Consider the following 20,469-nt stretch of genomic DNA (forward strand, 5'->3'; position numbering starts at 1 on the left):
CCCTGTTACCAGACCTCCCGCCCCCACCTTTGGCCTGTACACTGTGTCGTTAAGCACCCAATGAACCACATTCCGGCCTCTCCTGCCCTGGGTTTGCCAAACCCCTTTCCATCCCCCGTGATACACCCATATTCTCAGTGCAGTTCTCAGAGGCTGACAGGACAGTAGCTTGACTAAATTCAGTCCCACTAGTATCTAAGGGTTGCTAGTTCCCTTACCCCTCCGCCACCCACCAAAGGTATTTTAAAAGGAAGATATTTACCAACTCCACGAAATTTCCAATTCATTGAATTTGAGGAAGTTCAGCAAAGTAAACAATTCCAGTGATATGGGGTGGTGGGGAGTATTTTTAAGTAGGGGATACCAGCTCTGACGAGAAGTACACCTCAGAAAATTCCCCAAATGTCATGTTACTTTACAGACACTTCCTGGACACCCCCCTTTCTAATCCATAAAATCCCAAAATGCTTGGGAAGGTTTATTATTTTTCTTTTTTAGCAATAGCACCCATGGTGGTGGCAGCCATGGTGGTCACTTGTAAATCTGAAAATACTTTGAACACTCTTTTTCATTAGCTTCGTGTATGACGCGAAACAGAAATATTTCAATTACATGTGACTAAGAGTAAGAAAAATATACAACTGTATTTTAAAACACTTAAATTAACAAGATAGTACTTTTCCATTCTAACAAAATATCATACATTCAGTTTAAACAAGAGTTAATATCCAGACATACTTTTCCAAAAATACCTGATGCTAGTTGAAAAATTGTGACCGTGAGACTTTCCAAGATGGTTCTAATTAGCAAAACGTGTACAATTTTGAAGAACTGTCCATTTTTTCCTGGAAGTTAGGCACTGAACAGGTCAACGTGCAAACTGACGTCTCTCTCATAAACCTGTCTTGTTTCACTTTTCTGAATGATACTTTGGCTGTCAGCAAATCTTATAGCTTCTTTTCCTTTAAAGACAATAATATATAACAACAACAACACCACCCCTCGGAACCATAAACGTCTTTGTGTGTAATAAGCCCTATGTCACTGTGTTTGTGGGTTTCTGTATTAACTGACCTATACTGAGATTGTTAGGGAAAGGGGGTCAACCAAGTGTAACAGGCCTACACTTACATCTGTGCTCTGAAAAAGGCAGACACTTGTGATTTCAAAGTCAAAGATACTACACTTACAAATGTGGGATGTCGCTTAAAAAAAAAAAATCAAAACAAAAATGTTTCTCCACTGGCTTTTTCAGGCGAAGAAGTTGGACCACAAACCAACACATCTGTGTGACAATGGCCACCAATGTGATCCCGCCCCCAAAATGAACAATGCCCCAGTTCCTCCCAATGACTGACATTTCTGGCAGAGGCTCTGGTTTGCAGAGTGTCTCCAGGTCCCAACTCTAAAGAAGAACAAAGGGCAGACTCTCTACTCATTTCTTTCCTCTGCCTCCGCAAGCCAGCGCCTAAGACCTTCTGGATTTGGTCTCACCCAATTACTTCAAATTTCCAAAAAGGACGGCGTACAGTTTTCAAAAAAAAAAAAATTTTTTTTTTAAGAATTTGCTTAATGTCTCTACATAATACTGTGGATGAAGAGAACCAGAACAGGTCGTCCACGCGGGAAGCAAGGCACTTGGGAGCAGGAGACAGTGAGGAGTCCGCGAAGACAGGGCTCAGTGAGTCAACAGTTTCAGGCGAGTAAACCAGCTGACCAGCAGGGACGGTTCTGTAGACGAGGACTTGGCCCCCACCGAGACGGGTTTCTTTTTGGTCCCTTCCTCCTGGAATGGAATCGTGGCGCTGCTGTGCAGGTCCGAATTGATGTAGCACCTGCTCCCCCGGATGTAGTCCGCGCCCCGGACCAGCTGCCGCTCGGTCGTGGGCCTTGAGAACCGATACGGCGGAGAGGAGTTTTCTTCGATGATGGGAGGGATCCGTTCGTTACTGAAATACCGGCAAAGAGCATCCTCACCTGTTTGCAGACAAAGCCCACAAGTCCATTAAAATAACCCTTCGTTGCAGCCTGCTCAGCGGGCCGCAGCCTGCTCGGACTTCCCATGCATCTCTGAAAGTGGGCGCCAGCCCCTGCCCTCCTCCCACGGACAGGCTCCAAGGCCTTGCGGATGGCCAGGCCCTCCCCACAGGGTGGTTAGAAGGCACAAATGGAAGAGGGCCAACACACTTCAGGCTGCTTTCACACCTGACAGGTGACACAAGGGCAGGGTAGAGTCAGAGAGCCCACCCTTCTTTACCTTTAAGAACTTTCATAATTTCGCTTGAAATCAAAAAAAAAAAAACCAAAAACAAAAGAAAACTGTATGATTCTATCACTCCTTCCCCAGCCGTCCTTTTTCAGTGCATGGACACATAGTGCATGGTTCTAGAACAATGGTTCTTATCCTGGAGCACCACTGAGGAGCCTTTAAAAAGGGAGGAAAGACTTCAGTTGTCACCTGAATGAAAGACAGGCACTATTCACCTTTGATGGATGGGGTCCAAAAATTTTAATGCTCTGCCATGCTTGGGACATTTTTGAGCAAGGAAGAATGAACCTGCCCTAGATGCCAGAGTCTCTCTCTTTTTGGGGGGTTGTGGGGGGTATGAAACTAAATAGAAACCTACTAGGGCACTTTGGTGACATATAGCATTCTTTTGACCCAGAAATTCCACTCCTAAAAATGTGCAAAGATCTATGTACCAGGGTGCTTAATGAAGCATTATTTACAATCGGGGCAGAAAGAAACAGAAATAACAATAGCAGACTATTTATTTAAATAGGTGCTATAACCATAAGATAGATGAATATTAATGCGGTAACTTTACAAAATGTTCTAGATAATATTCACCTTATAGTATTAGTGAACATCCATTTCTCCCATTCTGCACACTTTTTCTAAGTGTATAAAACATGTATAAGAACAACCGGAAGATCCACAAAACGTTCAGAGTGGTTATTTCTTGGTTGGGGAAGCAGATTACAATTGAGTTTTATTTTCTTGTCCCTTCTAGATGTTTTTCAATGTACTTGTTTTACTTTTGTGATCAAAGGGGAAGTTACTTTCAAAAAGTGCCCATTGTCAAAAGGCCACATATCGTAGGAGTCTATTTATACGAAATGTCCAGAATAAGCGAATCCACAGAGACAGTCGATTGGCAGGCAGTAGCCAGGGGCCGGGAAGAAAGCAACGAGAAGTGACCACTTATGAGTCAGGTTTCTTTTCGCGATGACAAAATGTTCTAGAATTAAACAGTGACGATGGACATACAACTCCATGCACATAGTAAAAACCACTCAATTAATTGTATGCTTTAACAGGGTGAGTCTTATGGTATGTGAGTTATATCACAGGAAAGCTGTTATTTTTTTAAGTGCCCTTTGTGCAGACAGACACCTTTTATTCTAAAACAATCATACAAGAAAAATGTGGAAAATGGGATAGGGGGTCAAATCAGTTTCCATTTACTGATTTCACACTCCCCCACGCCCCCATTCCATCTCTCAATATGTATAGGAACCAAAGGGCTAACTCAAGGGCTTTACGGGCTAAAAGAATGGCGGTGAAGATGCTGACATTTCTAAATCTAAACAAAGGACAGCCCTGCCACCTGCTGACTGCTCTGATTTTCACACGTCACCTAGAGGTATCTTGGACCTTCCACAGTTGTCTTCTCCCTCTTCCGCATTAGCATAATCCAGGTGATTAGGGTACATAGGGGACACACGTTACCAAGTGTCTGGGAGATGTTCAGGGTTGATCGCTCTGGAAGCTGGGCCTCCAGAATGTTCTTCTTCCTTTTACTATCCGAGACCCACTGAACTTTAACTTTTCATCTGCTTTTGTTTCAGCACTACCAAAACAACGCTATAAATGCCCTGCCAGGGTTGATAATCAAATATAAACTAGCAAAAAATAAGACTATTTATAAACATTTCCCTCAAGACCAGTGCAATAACCAGTAACTGATTACAGGGTGAATTAAAACACAGATTTCTTTTCCAACGGTCGTTACTCTCTAACACAAGATGGATTTGGAAGGGAAAAACTCCATTCTGTTCATTAAAAACATCAGACTCCAATAATCATAGTCATAAAATTTGGGATGAGATGGTTTAACGAATAATTTATTTCTACTTGTTTAGAAATTGGACCGTTAACGTCTATGGCCTTTTCAAAGCACGCAATACTAATTAGGAGACTCCTAAGAGCTCACTAGGATTGCATAATTCTGCCATTCTAGAAATAAGTAGGATCTGAGAGCTCTTTAGCAGTTCTGATTCTGCAGATGAGAAGAGGAGACTCAGAAGCCCTAAGTCCTCCATCCTGAGTCCTCTATCCTTAACCGCAGTTAGGAATAGGGCTGAAACTGGGGCCTGGGCCTCCTCGCTCCTTATTTGATTCTATTTGCTTAAACTTACCTTTCTTCCCATGACCTCGAGGTCTGGCAAAAGGGTCCACGATCCCCATCCAGCTCCCATCCGCAGGCATGGACAAGGGCCGGGGCTTGCCTTCAGCGGGAGGGGAAGGAAGGCGACAGGGCTGAGTGTTTGGACTTGGAGAACCCTTCCCTTTATGTGTAACTTAGACCGCCACCCCTGCAATGTCACACTCAGTTAAGCAGAAGCAATAACCTATTTTAAAATAAAGAAAGTAGTTTCAAGCATCGTATTTCCGTGAGCGAGCACTCAGGACAGAGGCACGCTGAACTTGAGTCTGTGGTGTGTACAGAGCAAAACAACTCCAAAGTTAAAACCCAGCCTCTGAAAGCTAAAACTGTAACATGATCTCACCCACTGGCTTTGATGCCAGGCAGAGCAGTGACTCAACAAGGCTTCGCTTTACAGAGATGAATAAAGGTCTCATACTTAGAATTTCATTGAGGTTTATGTTTTCCTCAGATTACCCGTAGAGTCTGCCAGATTCATCTGACGGCTCCAAATAAGGAAGGGGGTGGAGCAGAAAAGAACAGCGGACAGCAGAACAAAACGCACACTCAGAAACGTACCGTAAGATGGTGTTTTCTGTCTCATTTTTGTGGGCGGAATATTGGTTTCCACCGAATACCCAGGCAACTGATCAGAGTCGGCAATGGTGAATCTCCGTCTTCTACTTTCCTGGTCCAAGAAGGAATTTGGGGACTCCGAACCCTTGGGACCAGGCAATGGTTGTTTACACTTACTGAATCCTCCATACACAAAACTCCCGTTCTCATCCCTGGAAGACAGTAGGCGATGATGAAGTTGTTGACCAAGACCCTCCCATACTGAAGAATTACAGGAGACATCCATGAGAAAACCTGAATCCCCTTTCCCACTGGGGGAAAAATCATTACTTTTTCAATCCCGGTTGCCCCTCAAATACAGAGAGATCCTATTAAATTAAAGTAAACACCTACTAAATAAGGGAAAATGAAAATTTTTTCCATGGTCCTATATATTGACAGCTTTGAAAAGACAGCTCTGGTTGCCCTGGACATCTGTCCTGCCATTGAACTGTCCATTATTTGCTACAGGAATCACGAGAGAAGGTGTGATCTCTTGAACCATTTTTCTCATGCCCAGAGTAGTATCTTTGCCAACACCCAGCAAAGAAGACGCTCAATGTATAATGGAGTTGTTAGATTTGAAAATTATGTCAAAAAATACAAAGGGGCCTTTATAGTCCCCCATGCGAGGTGTCTACTTTCTGAACTACGGACAGAAACTGGCAAAAGCTGGATCATCGAATCCAACTTGATTCTTTCGAAATGTCAGCTTATAATAAAAAGTTAAAATTCATTTTAGTTGAGTCCAAGTTACCAACTGGTTAAATTTTTTACCTCTAATAAATTCCATTAGTTGATCCCTCTAAAAAAACGATGAGACAAATCACAGAATCAACTGAGTACAAAAACAATCTGAAGATCAGCCTCGCCTGTGTGGTGATCCCAGTGAGCCAGCTGCCTGCACGCCCCTCCCCCCATGGGTCTACCTCTTTCTACACTTTTAAACCTGGCATATAGCATCCTGTTCACAAAGCTTTCGTGACTCACCACTCATCCTCTGTAACTGTTTGCATTTTTCATCACTCAGAAGATATCCTTCATTAACGGTGTCCTCCCTACAGTTTCTGATAGAACAACCCACATACTACTCATCAGTGAAACTGTGTTTTCCATCTGCAAAGGCCACTACCTGTCACTTTAAACACACCTAAGATCTCATGGCCACATGACTCTGGTCTGCGACTTCAGGGAAGGGTCCTGTCTAACAACCAGAATGTCCCTGATCACGTAAGGTAACTGCTCTATATGCTTTAATAAATTCTGGGCAAACCAAGCCTCAAAGAAGAGGGAAATGGTGTTAATTCATCTTGGTGCCCTGAGAAGAAACATAATAGAAGCAAATAGTTCAGTTTAACAAAAACAAACAAGCAAATGAAAAACTCCAATATAAAGTAAAACATCACCCTATGTTCAATTTGAACTTTGTCTTATGAAACATTATAGCATAATTACATGTTTCTCAATTTATTCTTGACCAGTTGACTAAGACATTGGCAGTTCTCTGGAGCAAGAACTACATCTGTTTTGTGTAAGATGGTCACAGAGGCCCGACACTAAATATATGTATATCGAATAAATGAGCCAGATTCTCCAGTTTTACCAGCATATGCAAATATGTAAGTTGATATAAATAAGCCTACATAGCATACCTATACATCATCTGGCACAACCACATTCATACCATAAAACACTTAAGATAGCCAGTAAGAAAGCAACAATCTTTAAGAACTTATAATAGACACACACACAAACACACGTGTGCGTGCAAATACAGCACATCCACACCTACGTTCGTGTTTCTTTGAGTGCTATAAAGACGACATCTCCTTCGGCAAAATAAAGCTATAACTTTAATCTCCCAGGAATATTTATTATCTTCCTTCCCAGAGATGAATTTACCATGTGGGAACCCCCCAAACAGCCCCTTTCAATGGCCAAGGAGGAGCCAAATCAGTGTGTTTCCAAGAGCACACACTTTCACAAAGAGCCCTTCTTCCCCAAACTGTAACGCTCCAAGACCCACAAAACCTGGATCTGCCCCTATGTGTCCCCCTAAAGAAAACGTAGGGACACTTTCCCCCCTGTTTTACTGAGATATAATTGGCATAACACTGTATTAGTTTCAGGTACACAACATAATGATTTTATATATGTGTAGATTGCACAATGATCACCACAATAAATTTAGTTAACATCCATCACCTCACATAGTCACAAATTCTTTTTTTTTCTTCTGATGAGCATGTTTTAGATTTACTCTCTCAGCAACTTGCAAACACAAAACACAGTGTTGGTAACTGCAGCCACCATGCTGCACGTTACAGCCCCAGGACTTATTAAACTTACAGCTGGCAGTAGGTACCCTGGCACACCTTCACCCAATCCTCCCACTCCCCATCCCAACCCCAGAATCACACTCCTTAATGGCAATTTCAAGACTCAACCCTGTCACACTGGAATTCGGCGACTTTTCCTCTCAATATCTGCGTGGTCTTCACACCACTACTTAGAATCTCCATGGACACCGCAAACATGGACTCTGACGTACCGGGGAGAGTAGGGAACAGCCGGCGGGGGAGGAATATAAAGATCTAGGATGGCTGGCTTCTCCTTCTTCAGCGAGGTATCCATGGTGCTTTCGGGGGACTGGGTTGTCGTGGGTGGAGGTGAGGTCTGAAACGGGGGTAAGTACAAAAGGGCAGAGGTTACCTCAGAGATTATTCTTGGTGCACGTCTCCCCCTCCCCAAAGCCAGCCCCAGCCCCAGCGTAAACGAGGCGAGGTCATTCATGCGTCTATAGCTATTAGCAGCATTTGCCCTGTATTGTTCTTTGAGACACTCAGAATTCACTGGGGGCTCTGAAAGACAAGATGCATCGTGAGAGACAGAGGCTTGGGAGCCAGGTGCCCAGGTTAAAATTCTAGCTCTGAGCAAATCATTTAAAAGCTCGTGCCTCAGTTTCCTCCTCTGAAACAGAGTCGTGCTGACAGGATCTCTTGCACAGGGTTGCAGCGAGGATTAAATGAGTTAGTGCACACAAATCACTAACAACGCTACCATTGGCTAGGAGGATGGGCTGGGGACTCGGACAATGTGGGTGCCATGCAGCGGTCCCAGTTGTACACCAGGGACACATTCCAAGATCTTCAGTGGATGTCTGAAACCGCAGATAACACCGAACCCTATATATGCTATGTTTTTTCCTATACGTGCATACCTGTGATAAAGTTCAGTTCGTAAATTAGGCACAGTAAGAGATTAACAATAACTAATAATAAAATAGAATAATTCTAACTATGTTCTGTAATAAAAGTTATCCGAATGTGGTCTCTCTCTCAAAATAGCCAATCTGATAGAGGGATGGACCAGGACAGCGAGAGACTTCATCGCACTATTCAGAAAGGCGAGCAATTTAAACGGATTAGTTTTTTTATTTCTAGAAGTTTCCATTTAATATTTCTGGACAGGGGTTGACCACAGGAGAATGAAACTGCAGGTCACTAAAACCAGGGAAAGTGAAACCACAGATGAAAAGGAACTACTGTGCCTCTTACCAGCTGTGTGTCTCTGGGTAAATCACTGAACTTCTCTGTGCCTCGTCTATAAAATGGGAATAAATGGGGACAAGAATAGCACCAACACAGGGCCGCGGTGCGAACTGAGATATTACATGTAATGAGCTTAGCACTCTGTTCGGCACATAGTCAGCACACAACCTCGGGTATTTAATTTAGTATTGTATACACATACGCGTACATACAAGTTAATTTTAAAATCACAAAATCATTCAAATCAATTTTAATCATGAGATCGGTCTCAAAAGACATTTCTTTAAATCGCATGTGAGACCTTCGATCTTCTCTCTTCTATAGACTAACAACAACAACAAAAAAATGATGAATGTTTTCTAGTCGGAAAAGGCACAACGAAAGAATCGCAGAGTCAAGACACGAAGACATCTGGTAAAGGCCAGCGGGAGGCACCCCATGAGAACAGCACTAGTCCCTGGACGGACATAAAAAGGCACCTCAAACCCTATGGAGCCCAGATGGTGATGGAGACCCCCAAGTCTCTCCAAAGCGACACTGTGGACTGGATTCAGATGGCAAGGGCTAGCATAGCCAGGGCTCACGGAGTGACAGCCCCGTTTTCAGGGGAGACACCAAGGCACAGAAAAACAGGAGCTTAGTCCAGAGTCTCCTGGAGCACAATCATCACTTCCTGGAAGTTGGCCACTAACACGTCCTCTGTCAGCTCTACTCAATCTGTAATCGATTAACATCTCCATCTGTTCATCTTGGACGATGTCTGAAAACATGGGGCAGGATCCAGGCCCTCGACAAGAAGAAAAGTACACTGGAGCATTTTCACACACTAGGCACTCGATGAAAATGCCAACATTGATGATTACTTCTGAATCGATAAGCCTCATATACCGGGACTGTGACCTAAAACAGAACGATGACAGGGACAGGACCACACCAATGATGTTGGCGAGAATTAAAGAAGCTCCCTCCCAGAAGAAGTGGGCACCCAGGAATAAAGACCCTGAAGAACGACACGCAAAGCGACCCAGGGGCAAAGTCTGTGGAATATTCATCTACCAGGGTTTATATTCTGAAAATATCCTGGACACATTGTGAGAATACCTGGTACCCAAGCTGTAAAAAAGATCTCAGCACTTTGATGGTGCTCTTCTGCCTGAGTCAAAAGCAAAGGTGGGTGTCTCATCCATCACTGTCACCTCTCCCCCCTAAGTGCACAGTTAGTGGGACTTGGCAGAAAGGAAGACAGAACTGGGGAACAGGAAAGTGCTCCTTCCTTAAATGAATCTCCAGAGGTCAAGGAACTAGCTCTAGCCTATATTTAAAAAGAATTTTCACTTAGCTTCCGAACATATGCACTTGAATTTTCCTAATACTTCAAACTCAATGATTCTGAAAAGACCTATTCATCTCTGCCTTTCCAGATGGCTCTTTGCTGACGGTCTAATTTCTGTCACTGATATCACCACCCAGGTTCACTGTCACATTTCACACCTGCTGTGCTTGCTTTCCTCATCCCTCACCCAAATGCCTAACAGTCAACACTAATAATTAGGAGGTTTAGAAAGATTAAATCTTGTCTAAGGTCCCACAGCCAGTAAGTGGCAAAGCTGGGATTTGAACTAGAGGGATTCAACTCCGGCCCTGCCCCTGGCCCACCACCTAACCACTATGCTGTACTGCTTTGTGAGTCTTCTTGACGCTTCTTCCAAACAGCTTTTTATATTATTAGTCTTTCACTGGAATTGCCCGTCTCCAGCCTTTCCCAGAACCACATCGCCCATCATCCAGACATGCAAGAGTTCCCACCCGGTGTTTCTTCTGTTTAGATAGTGTCATGAGCTGAACTGTGTCGCCCTCAAAAGTCCCAACACCTAGTGCCACAGAATAGAACTGCATTTGGAGATAGAATCTTTAAGACAGAATTAACACGTGGTCATTAGATTGGGCCTTAATCCAATATAGTTGGTGTCCCTATAAGAACATAAGTGTGGGACACAGACACACAGAGGAAAGACATCTGAAGACGCAGGGAGAAGGTAGCCATCGGGAGGTCAAGGAGAGACGCCTTAGAAGAAGCCAACCCTGCCAACACCTTGGTCTCAGACTTCCAGCCCCTGGAATTGTGAGAATGAGTGTTGTGTTAGCCACCCAGTCCGTGGTTCTTTGTTATGGCAGTGCTAGCAAACTAATGCAAATATTAATGTAAAAACACCTGTCAACCTGTTACCTGTGAGATGAAGCCCATGCTCCCCAGCCTGGCACTCTACCGCCTCAGCCCACCAGCCTGCGTTCTCTGCCACCCTCCGCCCCGGGGCTGGGGTCTCATCTACGCATGTCACAGAGGACGGTGATGCCTGTATACTCGCAGCCCCTCTGCCAGCCAACGAACCCAAATGCCAAGAGTATCAGCTGCTGAAGGCTCATAGCTGTCCCCTTCGCTAGAGAATAACCCTCAGTCGACAGCTGCCCTCCCAAGTACAGCGATAGGAGCCTGTCGCTCTGTGGTTACACCTGTATAACAGGCCAAGGCTAGATTTACCTGAGATGCCACCTTGCTGGCTTCCTCTTCTTTCTTCTCCTTCCCTCCCACAGTGTTCGTCTCCTCTGTGACATGCCCTCCCATCTGCTAAACCCCACCTCGCCTTCCAGGCTCCAAGGTGCTCCCACGTCCATGGGAAGAGGCGCCTCCACCCACCCAGCCCATTCCCATCTCCCCGTCGCTAGAGCCCAACATTTACCCTGTGCACCAAGCAGCTGGCAGAGTGCCAACTACCAACGATGAATTAAGACCTCTATGATGGTAAGTAACCCATTCTGAGAAATCCCCCAAATTTTAAAGATGTTACAACTCGTACTGAGCAATGCAAACAGAAGCAGCTGGGGTGTGGTTGATACACTCAGTTATAATTTAAGAAGTGATTTTAATTCCGGGCCCCTCCCTGCTCCACCCTCTGCATCCTGTGATTTACACACCTCCCCGCCTGCCCCGCATTAAGGTACACATGTAACCGCATTTCCAGTGATCTACACATAGCTAAGCGTTCATATTGATGACCTGAGATGACTACTGTTCCTTCCATTTGAAGATGGTCAATAAAATCACAGACAGTTACACGTAAATTGCAATCTCCATCTTATCAAAGGGCATTAAAATGTCATTGCTTTTTATTTACAGTTTAAGAAATAAACACTAAGGACTGATGGCATAAGAGAGGGGTCAGGGAGCGCAGTCCACCCAGGTGCAGGCAATAAAGGAGTATAGTGTTTGTAGAGAATTTAAATAATCAAACTCACTAAAAGTCGGTCTACTTTTTATTACCATCCAAGACCAACAATTCCAAACAATGTCTAAATGGTGGAGCGATGCTGCTGGCCACCATGTGCATTAGTCCCACCGTCCCCAGCCCTGCCTTGCTAAATCGCAGCTCAGGACTCAGCCCCATGCGTCTAAGGCTAGCGCTCAAACTGGACACACTTACATAAGCGTGTGTTTGAAAGGAGAGAGAAGGACCAGAATGAACTTTCTGAAGCAGTGACAGCCACTAGCCCAACGTGGCTGCTAAGCCTCTGCCACGTGACCAGTCAGACAGAGGAACTGAACTTCTGATTTCGTTTAAACCGTCGCACGTGGCTCGCGGCTGCCATACGGTTCCAGTGCAAATCTCAAATGTCTGTTTTCATCTAAGTAGGGTTAGAGGAGAATTGTGTGCACACACACACACACACAGAGTTCTGAAACCAATCTCCTAATCTTCAACTTTCTTTCTGGAGACTAATCAGACATTTGACATGGTCCATGCACTGACTCCAGACGGAGGCCCGCAACCGGTGGCGGAAACACAGCCGATGCAGGTAGCAGAAATATGCACGATACCTGCACGAGGGGTGGCTTCCAGCGCAGGTTCTTCAAGGGAGCAGGAGTGAAGTTGAAAGAGCCCGTGGGGCGCTTCTTCAGCAGTAGCACAACGCCCGTGGGGTTCTCTCTCAGTTTTCTCACCAGATTCTTTAGCTGCCATCCCACCTTCAAAGGAAGAAAAGGAGGAGCGAGGGCGGGGACTCATGAGTAAGGAAAAATCAAACCTCTGAATGTATCTCAAGGAGCTCCACTGTGAGCACACAGGGACATGCACTTAAATGCAAATATGTTCATCTGAGCATTGCTTAATATTATGGAAAATTGGATAGAAATGGCAAATCTTAAAAATTCAAGCAAAATGGCTTCGAGTTTAGTTCAGAGTTCTGGAGGGGAACAGCAAGTCTTAAGACGCGATGAGGAACTCACCACAGTCTGCTGATTGACCTGAATGACTTCGTCACCAGCGTGGATCTTCTGAGATCTGTCTGCAGGAGACTGTTGGAAACAAATGCAGACCTGTCTTACTTTTCTAACCTGCTATTTCTTTCTGCTTCGATTTCTTCTTCTTTCTTTCTTCTGTAGACAGTGAGCAATGGAAACATAATTTTCTCAAGAAATATTACAAAGTATGCATGAGCTCCCTGAGATTACATAGTATGTAAAACCTGACATATGAATGCTTGTGTTATTCAGGTGTTCTGTACTATTACAGATAATCCGTCAGAAGAGCCAGGTTCATCTCACATATTAGGGTGAGTAGGACATACTGTTGACATCATGAGCTGATAAAAGCCATTGTTTCACCAAAAAAATACACCATATACATATACATATATATACATATATACTTATCAAAATTAATCTTGTAAAAGCTGACCAACTTGTTTAACATGTAAGGACCATTTCTGTAACTCTGTCATCCCATTTCCTTTTAAGCAATGATTGAACTAAATCTAATTTTTACTCAGCCTTGTTTTACATGTTATCACGATGCTACTAAAACAGAAAGAGGGTGAGAATAGAAACTGTATTTCTTCAGAGAAAATAAAATTTTTTCCATTATAGCTTAAATTCAAAATAAATTCGTTTTCAGCATCAAAACAAACTTCCAGACTTTATATTTTCCCAAATAATACTTTGCTACAAATCTGCAAATGGACGTAGATATAGATATATTCACATATGTGTGTATATTTACATATATTAATGGACTATAGTTGTCCAATATTTTGCCCATAGTATCCTTGTTCATTTAATCAAACTAGAACTCTTTAAGATTAAGATACCACATATTAGCAAAAAAAGAAGGAAAGGCTAAACCTTTGATTACAAATTATAACGAAATGTTATTTAGTAACATGACACTGGCTGAATCTTCAATTTACAGCTATCCTTAAAAAAATAGCACCTCTGAACATGGTGCGGGGTTAGCAACTAGACAGATACATTTGCTGAATTTTCTCACTCAACTGCTGTGATAGGCTCAACAAGAAGTGAGCAAGCAGCATTAAATTGTAGAAACACTCCCACTGATTTATCTGGATCTAACGCAAAGCACAGGTGTGACTGTTATTTTTTAAAAACATTTAACCTGCCTCCATAACAACCAGCAGTGCCTCCTCCTCTGAGACACTAGCGTCGTGGATACCACAGGGAGATGGCCTAACTCAAATCTCTCTCTTGAGGCACTTAAAAAAAAAAAAATCAATGTCTCAGTGTTCCTTTTTGCTCCTGTGTGTTCAATGCTTAACCTAGAGTTGCAGACCAATTTTTCCAGTTAACCTTCCTGGGCTAAATGAGGACTTATTTAAGGTAAACTTCACATTATAAAAGATGGCCCTGAGGCCAGGATGTCCCTGTCTGCAGGTGTGTAATCTTAAAAAACGAGTCCCAGTGTCCTGAATTGACTTCCTATCCTAAGGATCCTCATGCTTTTATTTCTCAAATGTCCTACCAAGTGATTAAGATTTGTGCTTGGCAGAACACTGGTAAAGGGAGAGCTGTCTCTATGGCAGTAGCTCTGTCCTATCTTCACTATGAGCCAGACTACAGAAAAATGATGCTTGCTCTGGTTCGTTGCGGAAGGTGATGACCTGGAAAAGAATGTTTCCATTCTTCAGAGGCTAATCTAATGCCCACCTCATCTCAGGAGTGGGGAATAGGAGCACAGATGGGAACCTGTCAAGACTCCTGTCAAGGTCTTGAACAACATCAAAAAGGAAGCCAGACAGAGAATCACGAGAGACTACTCGGTTTGACCTTGGAATGATCATGGCTTCTCAGATAACCTCCAAAAAAAAAACCAAAAAAAAAAACAAAAAAAATGGGCTGGAGGACTGAAATGGCCTCTGGCATTGCTTCAGCCTAGAGTCCAAGATAGAGAGATGTGGAGAAATTGGCTTAGCAATGCAATGGGTGATTTCCATCCACTGGGCTTCCATTAAGATATTCTAACTCTGAAATCATAGCAACCTTCAGTGATAGCTGGAGCTGGCATTTTCTACTGCCATTTAAGTGTAAAATATCCAGCCTGAAGTGTAAAATATCCAGATTAAACCTACGAGAAGTGGGCTCTTACCTAACTTCCCACCCTCATCTACAAGACTTAACAAGTGTTCAGCACAATCCAGGTGCTCGGTGAACACAGCTGAATAACTGAAGGACTGAATGACATTTTCAGATGGATGGCCAGAAGTAATAAGACAAATTTTCCCTTTTTTGAATTTAAACTGGATGGAAACCACCTCACTCTGAGACAACATGTACGATCCTTTATGGGAGTGCTAGGATCAACTACATTCAGGTAAACCCTGAATTTCTCACTCAGCCTTTTGAGTCTGGTAGGAATTCTAGAAAATATGTCATTACATTTGACATATCATTTGAGTCGAAGAAGCTTGTTTAGTCGCATTCAACTCTCATCTTTAAAATAAAGCGGGGGTGCGTTTCGAAGAAGAGAAATCTGTGTACCTTTTGAAAGCAATATTACAGCGTTCTACACATTTACCCAAGATTGAAATTGATTCCAGAAGACCAAGGAGAGTCTGGTTGTTAATGCCAAAGGGCTAGGTGCAAAACTTGAACTCTAAACACTGAAACAGTATTCACTATTCCTCTTAATCCATCCAATTCCAACATAATGCACTGAGTAGCGCGTGTGTATGTTCTTGTCATGGTTTGGCTGAAATATACTCAGTCTATGACAAGAATAAGGGATGAACAGCATAACGCGTTGTGCATTTTTTCTTTTCCACCATCCCCAGCCTAAAAGCAGAACTTCCTGTGCTGTTATTGCCTATCAGGTAAGGTGATGTAAAAATTCCTAGTAGTTTTCAGTGTATTCTCATTGTAGTTCAATGAGGAATGCCTAAAGACACTACCATCTTTTCCTCGTTCGTCTGCCAGAACCACACAATTTGTTTATAATTCACTGACTGCCTTAAGCAATGTCATTTTTCTCTTACTATAAAAATCAAGCGAGTGTCACAAATCCTCACCAAAGATCATGCTCTTTTATTTTATCAAAAGACCTGGCAGTTGAAGTTCAAAATTCAATGTGTATTTCCACCCAACAAATTAGGAAAAGGTACCAAATTTCTTCTATTTTAAGGAATTACTTCCTCTTGTCAGAGTTGATTAAATAGTAGATTAATTCCACAGACATGTGCTTCTTTTACACAGATTCTGGAAGCTATTCAAACATTTTAAACTTCATATCAACGTCATTTAAAAGCTAGCCATATTGCACGTTGCAAAAAGAAAGCATTCAATTAGCTCTACTTTTCCCAAATTCAAAATGTTTGAGGGCCTAAAGAAACACCTTTCATGTAGCAGAATTTCTGAAAGAAAGATAACAGTGTGCAAAGTCTCTCACAGTAGAAACAGTTCTGTTTTTTCCATTCAAAGGATTAGGGCAAAAAAAAAAAAAAAACAACTAAATTTCAATATCATGCCAAATATGAAATAAAACTCTCTAAAAAAAAAAACCTACATCATGCAAAAATCTCAAGAGTTTCTTTCTAGTGACACGTATAAATTCCATTAAACAATCAACAATAACAACAACAACAACAACGATATTTTACACATATGGCTAACATTCCCAGTTCTTATAAGAGTGATTCTCGGCAACAAACAGATCGTTGTTTTTGCATTTATGGGTTAACACTTCCAGGGTGCAAAAGGAATAATTAACACAAGGATGGGAGTAAAAACTGGGCAAGGTGTGTGAATGAGAGCTAAAAAAGGACAATTTGAATAATAAATTGACAACAGCTGGTGATAAGCAGCGAGCTAGCAACAGAAATAAACAAAACAGGCGCCCACGCCCTCACCGTGGATAACAAAACAGCATGCATATATTTAAATGCAAAGCGTGGGGACTCTGTGTCGAATTTGTTTAAACATCCAATACCTTTTACCTTTAACAAACAGGCACTTACATTCTCTGTGGTTCCAGTAATCACGTGCAATCCATCATAGGTCGATTTGATGTACATGCCCTAGAGCAAGTCACAAATATATTAACTCTTTACGCCGACGTTTAGAAATACAGCCGCGAATGAGACTTGAACTTATAAAACGTTAAAGGCAGCCCCTGCCGAACAATACTAATTCTAAGCCTCCTGAAACATTGTGAAACAAGATCCAAGGAATGGTGAAGGAGAACTAAAGAAACCGAAACGCCAGTAAAAGAAATCAGAAACGAGATCTCTTTGATGTCGTCATTTGCGTGCCAGGCACATCAAATTTTGCCATAACTCTGGGGATTCGGGAGGAATCTTCTCAGCCCTGCAGAGAATGAAGGAGGCCTTTCAAACAAGGACTGTTCTCTCCTGACCATCTCTTTATCTAGTGACACAATATATTCAGTTAAATTTGGTATCAGCAGTCATTGCGGGGTGTCTTATTCCAGCCACTAACAACCCAGGTCTGTACGAGCTGTATGAGCAAAGACTGTTAAATAACACGACATAGGGAATAACTTAGAAATAGGCACCCTTCCGGGTTAAGGGAGGCATAAGATAAATATGTTCCTTCCTAAAAGGCTTAGTAAGCAAACTCAGAAGTGAACTCCTACCATCAAGGAAACATTTCTGCAGTTTGGCACATCATGTATAAAAAATGTTTATTAAACTTTTATAAGATGAGGAAATACAGCAAAAAGCAGATTGGGCAGAGACGAGCTGCTCACCCTGGTATCAATGTCGCAATAATGCAAATTCTCCTAAGAAATTATTTTGACCTTGACCTTGCCCTGATCAGCCACCTACACCACTCAACAATGAGAGTCTCTTGAAATTCTGGCCCCTTCAAGGTTCTCCCCATTCCTCTCCTCTCCGGTCACTGTCACTTGCAGAGCGATCAGCTTCTCCCTGAATGCGGCGATCCTCTTCCCAGAGCGTTTGCTTGTACCATCTGAAGTGGCAACTCTAGTTCTGCCCACTTGGGCCGTTTCTCTGCTTCTATGTGACTAGAAACTTTCTCTGTCTAATAATCTATTATCATCTATCATTTACTCTGAAGCCGAGCAGCCTCTGTATGGATACGTCTACTTACTATGAATGCAGGCTGGTCAACATTTGGTTGCTTTTTTTTCCCCGTCTGAGAGCAGAGACTGTCGTGCTATCTCCCCCATAGCTACTTATACGCTAGGCACTCCCCATCATCCTCACCATCAATAGTAGCTACAGTAGCTGCAGCCACCAATTACTGCACGTGTCCTCTGCATACAGCATCTGGCATTCAGTGTCTAGCATCTAAATTAATACTTTCAACCCTGAGAACAGTTATTATTATTATACATTTTTGCCAGATGAAGAAATTGACACATAAAGAGGTTAAGTTACTTGAGGGCTGGGATTTAAACCTGGACTCAAAGTCTCTAAGTTTATCAAGGGGTCTCACAATTTCTTCACTTAAATTTCAGCAACTTTCACTGGCTGCATGCTAGAGACTGGGAGAGCTAGGTATCTAGGTAACTAGGTATCTACCTGTATGCATTCTCAGGGTATGTTATTGTAGAGCTCATACATTACTGATGAGCCATTTCTGAACGTTTTTTAAGAATCATTTCTTCCAAACAGCCTCTTCTCACATTCATCCTAAGTGCTAATACAGACTCTCAGAGCAGATGTTGTTATGTACCCAGAGATCATCTTTCCTTTGTGTAAATGTTTTGTATTTCTTTGCATTGCTAAGTCCTAAAAATAAAACTATTAAGACAATTCCTTCACGATACGAGTGTACAGTTTAAAAATTGTGTTTATTTTTATACTTTGAAGACATAAAATATGTCAACAGTTCAAGATGACAAATTCCTACATGATGGGAGACAGTCTAATTTTAATCTTATTCAGAATTACAATGAAGGCAATAAGGAATTATAAAAAAAAATTTTAATAAACGACGAAGTGTTATTATTTAAAAACAAGTGTCGTGAGAATTCTTACCAGGCCTTCCCCAGGTTTAATGTTTGGTAAGTGAACTTCCTCCAGACACGCACACTGGCTCATAACAGGATCCGTGGTAGAGCGAATTGTTTTGTCACAGATGCCATTTAAAACCTTGACCTAGAGTTGGAGAGTCACAAAGTCAGGAAAGGTTCAATCATTAACTAAGTTTATCTCAAACTAGATGCTAAAGAAATGCACTTCACCTATAATCTTTAGCTCTGGTCAGAAATCATTTTGATAATACTGCTTAATTAACACACGGCATTTGGACTCTGTATTTGCAATTGTGGGAACGATGCCACTATTTATGTTTTGTTTAAAAAGTGCAGCTTTTACATTATTTCGTTTACAACCACTGAAGAGCACAGACCAGGCAGAAATCCCCTTTCGGCAGTTAAGAGAATCATCGATTCACAGCCATTTGTATTTTTTTTTCAGTGATCATTCATATTCTTTGCCTATCAAATATTGACCAGGTTTCAAAAAATGTGTCTTTTTTTTTTGCCTGCACCTGTTTTTATTAATAGATTTTACTTTTTAAAGTAGTTTTAAGTTTATAGAAACCTTTCTGTTTATTGAGCAAAAAGTGCAGAGTTCTTATATACTTCTTTCCTACCCAAACACAGTTCTCAATAGTTATCAGATTATAATACAGTTAAAAGTAACTCGATGTTATAAACATCTTGCATTAGTGTGGTATATTTGTCACAACTGATAAACAATATTGAGAGATTATTATGTTTACATTAGGGATCTCTTTTGTGGTGTACAGTTCTATGGGTTTTGACAAATGCATCACGTCATGTATCCACCATTACAATATCATACAGAATAATTTCGCTCCTTAAAATCCCATGCTCCACTCATTCATCTGTCTCCTCCTCTCCCACCGTGAATTCCGGCAATCGTTGGTATTTTTTAGTCTCTATGGCTTTGCCTTTTTCAGAATGTCATATAGTTAGAATTACGTTGCACGTAGCCTTTTCAGATTGGCTTCTTTCACTTAGTAATGTGCGTTTTAGTTTCTGCCATACTTTTTCATGGCTTGATACCTCATTTCTTTTTAATATTGAATAACATGCCATTGTCTGGATGTACAACAGTTTATTTATCCACCTACCTACTCCTGGACATTTTGGTTGCTCCCAAGTTTTGGCAGTTATGAATAAAGCTGCTGTAAAGTCCTGTGCAAAGGTTTGTGGATATAAGTTTTCAATTCATTTAGGTAAATATCTAGGAGTACAATTGCTGAGTCGTAGGATAAGAGCATGTTTAGTTTTGTAAGAAACCGCCACACTCTCTTCCAAAGTGTCTATACCATTTTGCATTCCAACCAGGAACGAATGAGAGGTCCTACTGCTCCATATCCTTCAACAGCACTTGGTGGTGTCATGTTTTTAGTTATTCTAATAGGTGTAAGTGGCATCCTGTTGTTTTAATCTACAGTTTCCTAATGAAACACAAGGTTGACTATCTTTTCATATACTTATTTGCCAGCTGTATACCTTGTTTGGTGAGGTGTCTGTTCAGATCTTCTGCCCACTTTTTAACCGGGTTATTGT

General features: G+C 42.0%; 1 protein-coding gene across 1 annotated transcript in view; it reads right to left on the minus strand.

The window, feature by feature from the left end:
* Window positions 1-441: 441 nt before the first annotated feature.
* The window catches only part of CNKSR3 (CNKSR family member 3), a 49,551-nt gene continuing 29,523 nt past the window's right edge, over window positions 442-20,469 (minus strand). Inside the window, exons 9-16 of the mRNA XM_025049050.1 lie at window positions 18,905-19,024; window positions 16,895-16,954; window positions 12,879-12,947; window positions 12,471-12,617; window positions 7,597-7,721; window positions 5,010-5,218; window positions 4,423-4,512; window positions 442-1,977 (exon numbers count right to left, since the gene is read on the minus strand). Coding sequence (XP_024904818.1) covers window positions 1,679-1,977; window positions 4,423-4,512; window positions 5,010-5,218; window positions 7,597-7,721; window positions 12,471-12,617; window positions 12,879-12,947; window positions 16,895-16,954; window positions 18,905-19,024 — 1,119 coding nt within the window. The 3' untranslated portion in view covers window positions 442-1,678. The remainder of the gene's footprint in view (window positions 1,978-4,422; window positions 4,513-5,009; window positions 5,219-7,596; window positions 7,722-12,470; window positions 12,618-12,878; window positions 12,948-16,894; window positions 16,955-18,904; window positions 19,025-20,469) is intronic.

The sequence above is a fragment of the Pteropus alecto genome, unplaced genomic scaffold, assembly GCF_000325575.1.
Source record: "Pteropus alecto unplaced genomic scaffold, ASM32557v1 scaffold195, whole genome shotgun sequence".
NCBI lineage: Eukaryota > Metazoa > Chordata > Mammalia > Chiroptera > Pteropodidae > Pteropus > Pteropus alecto.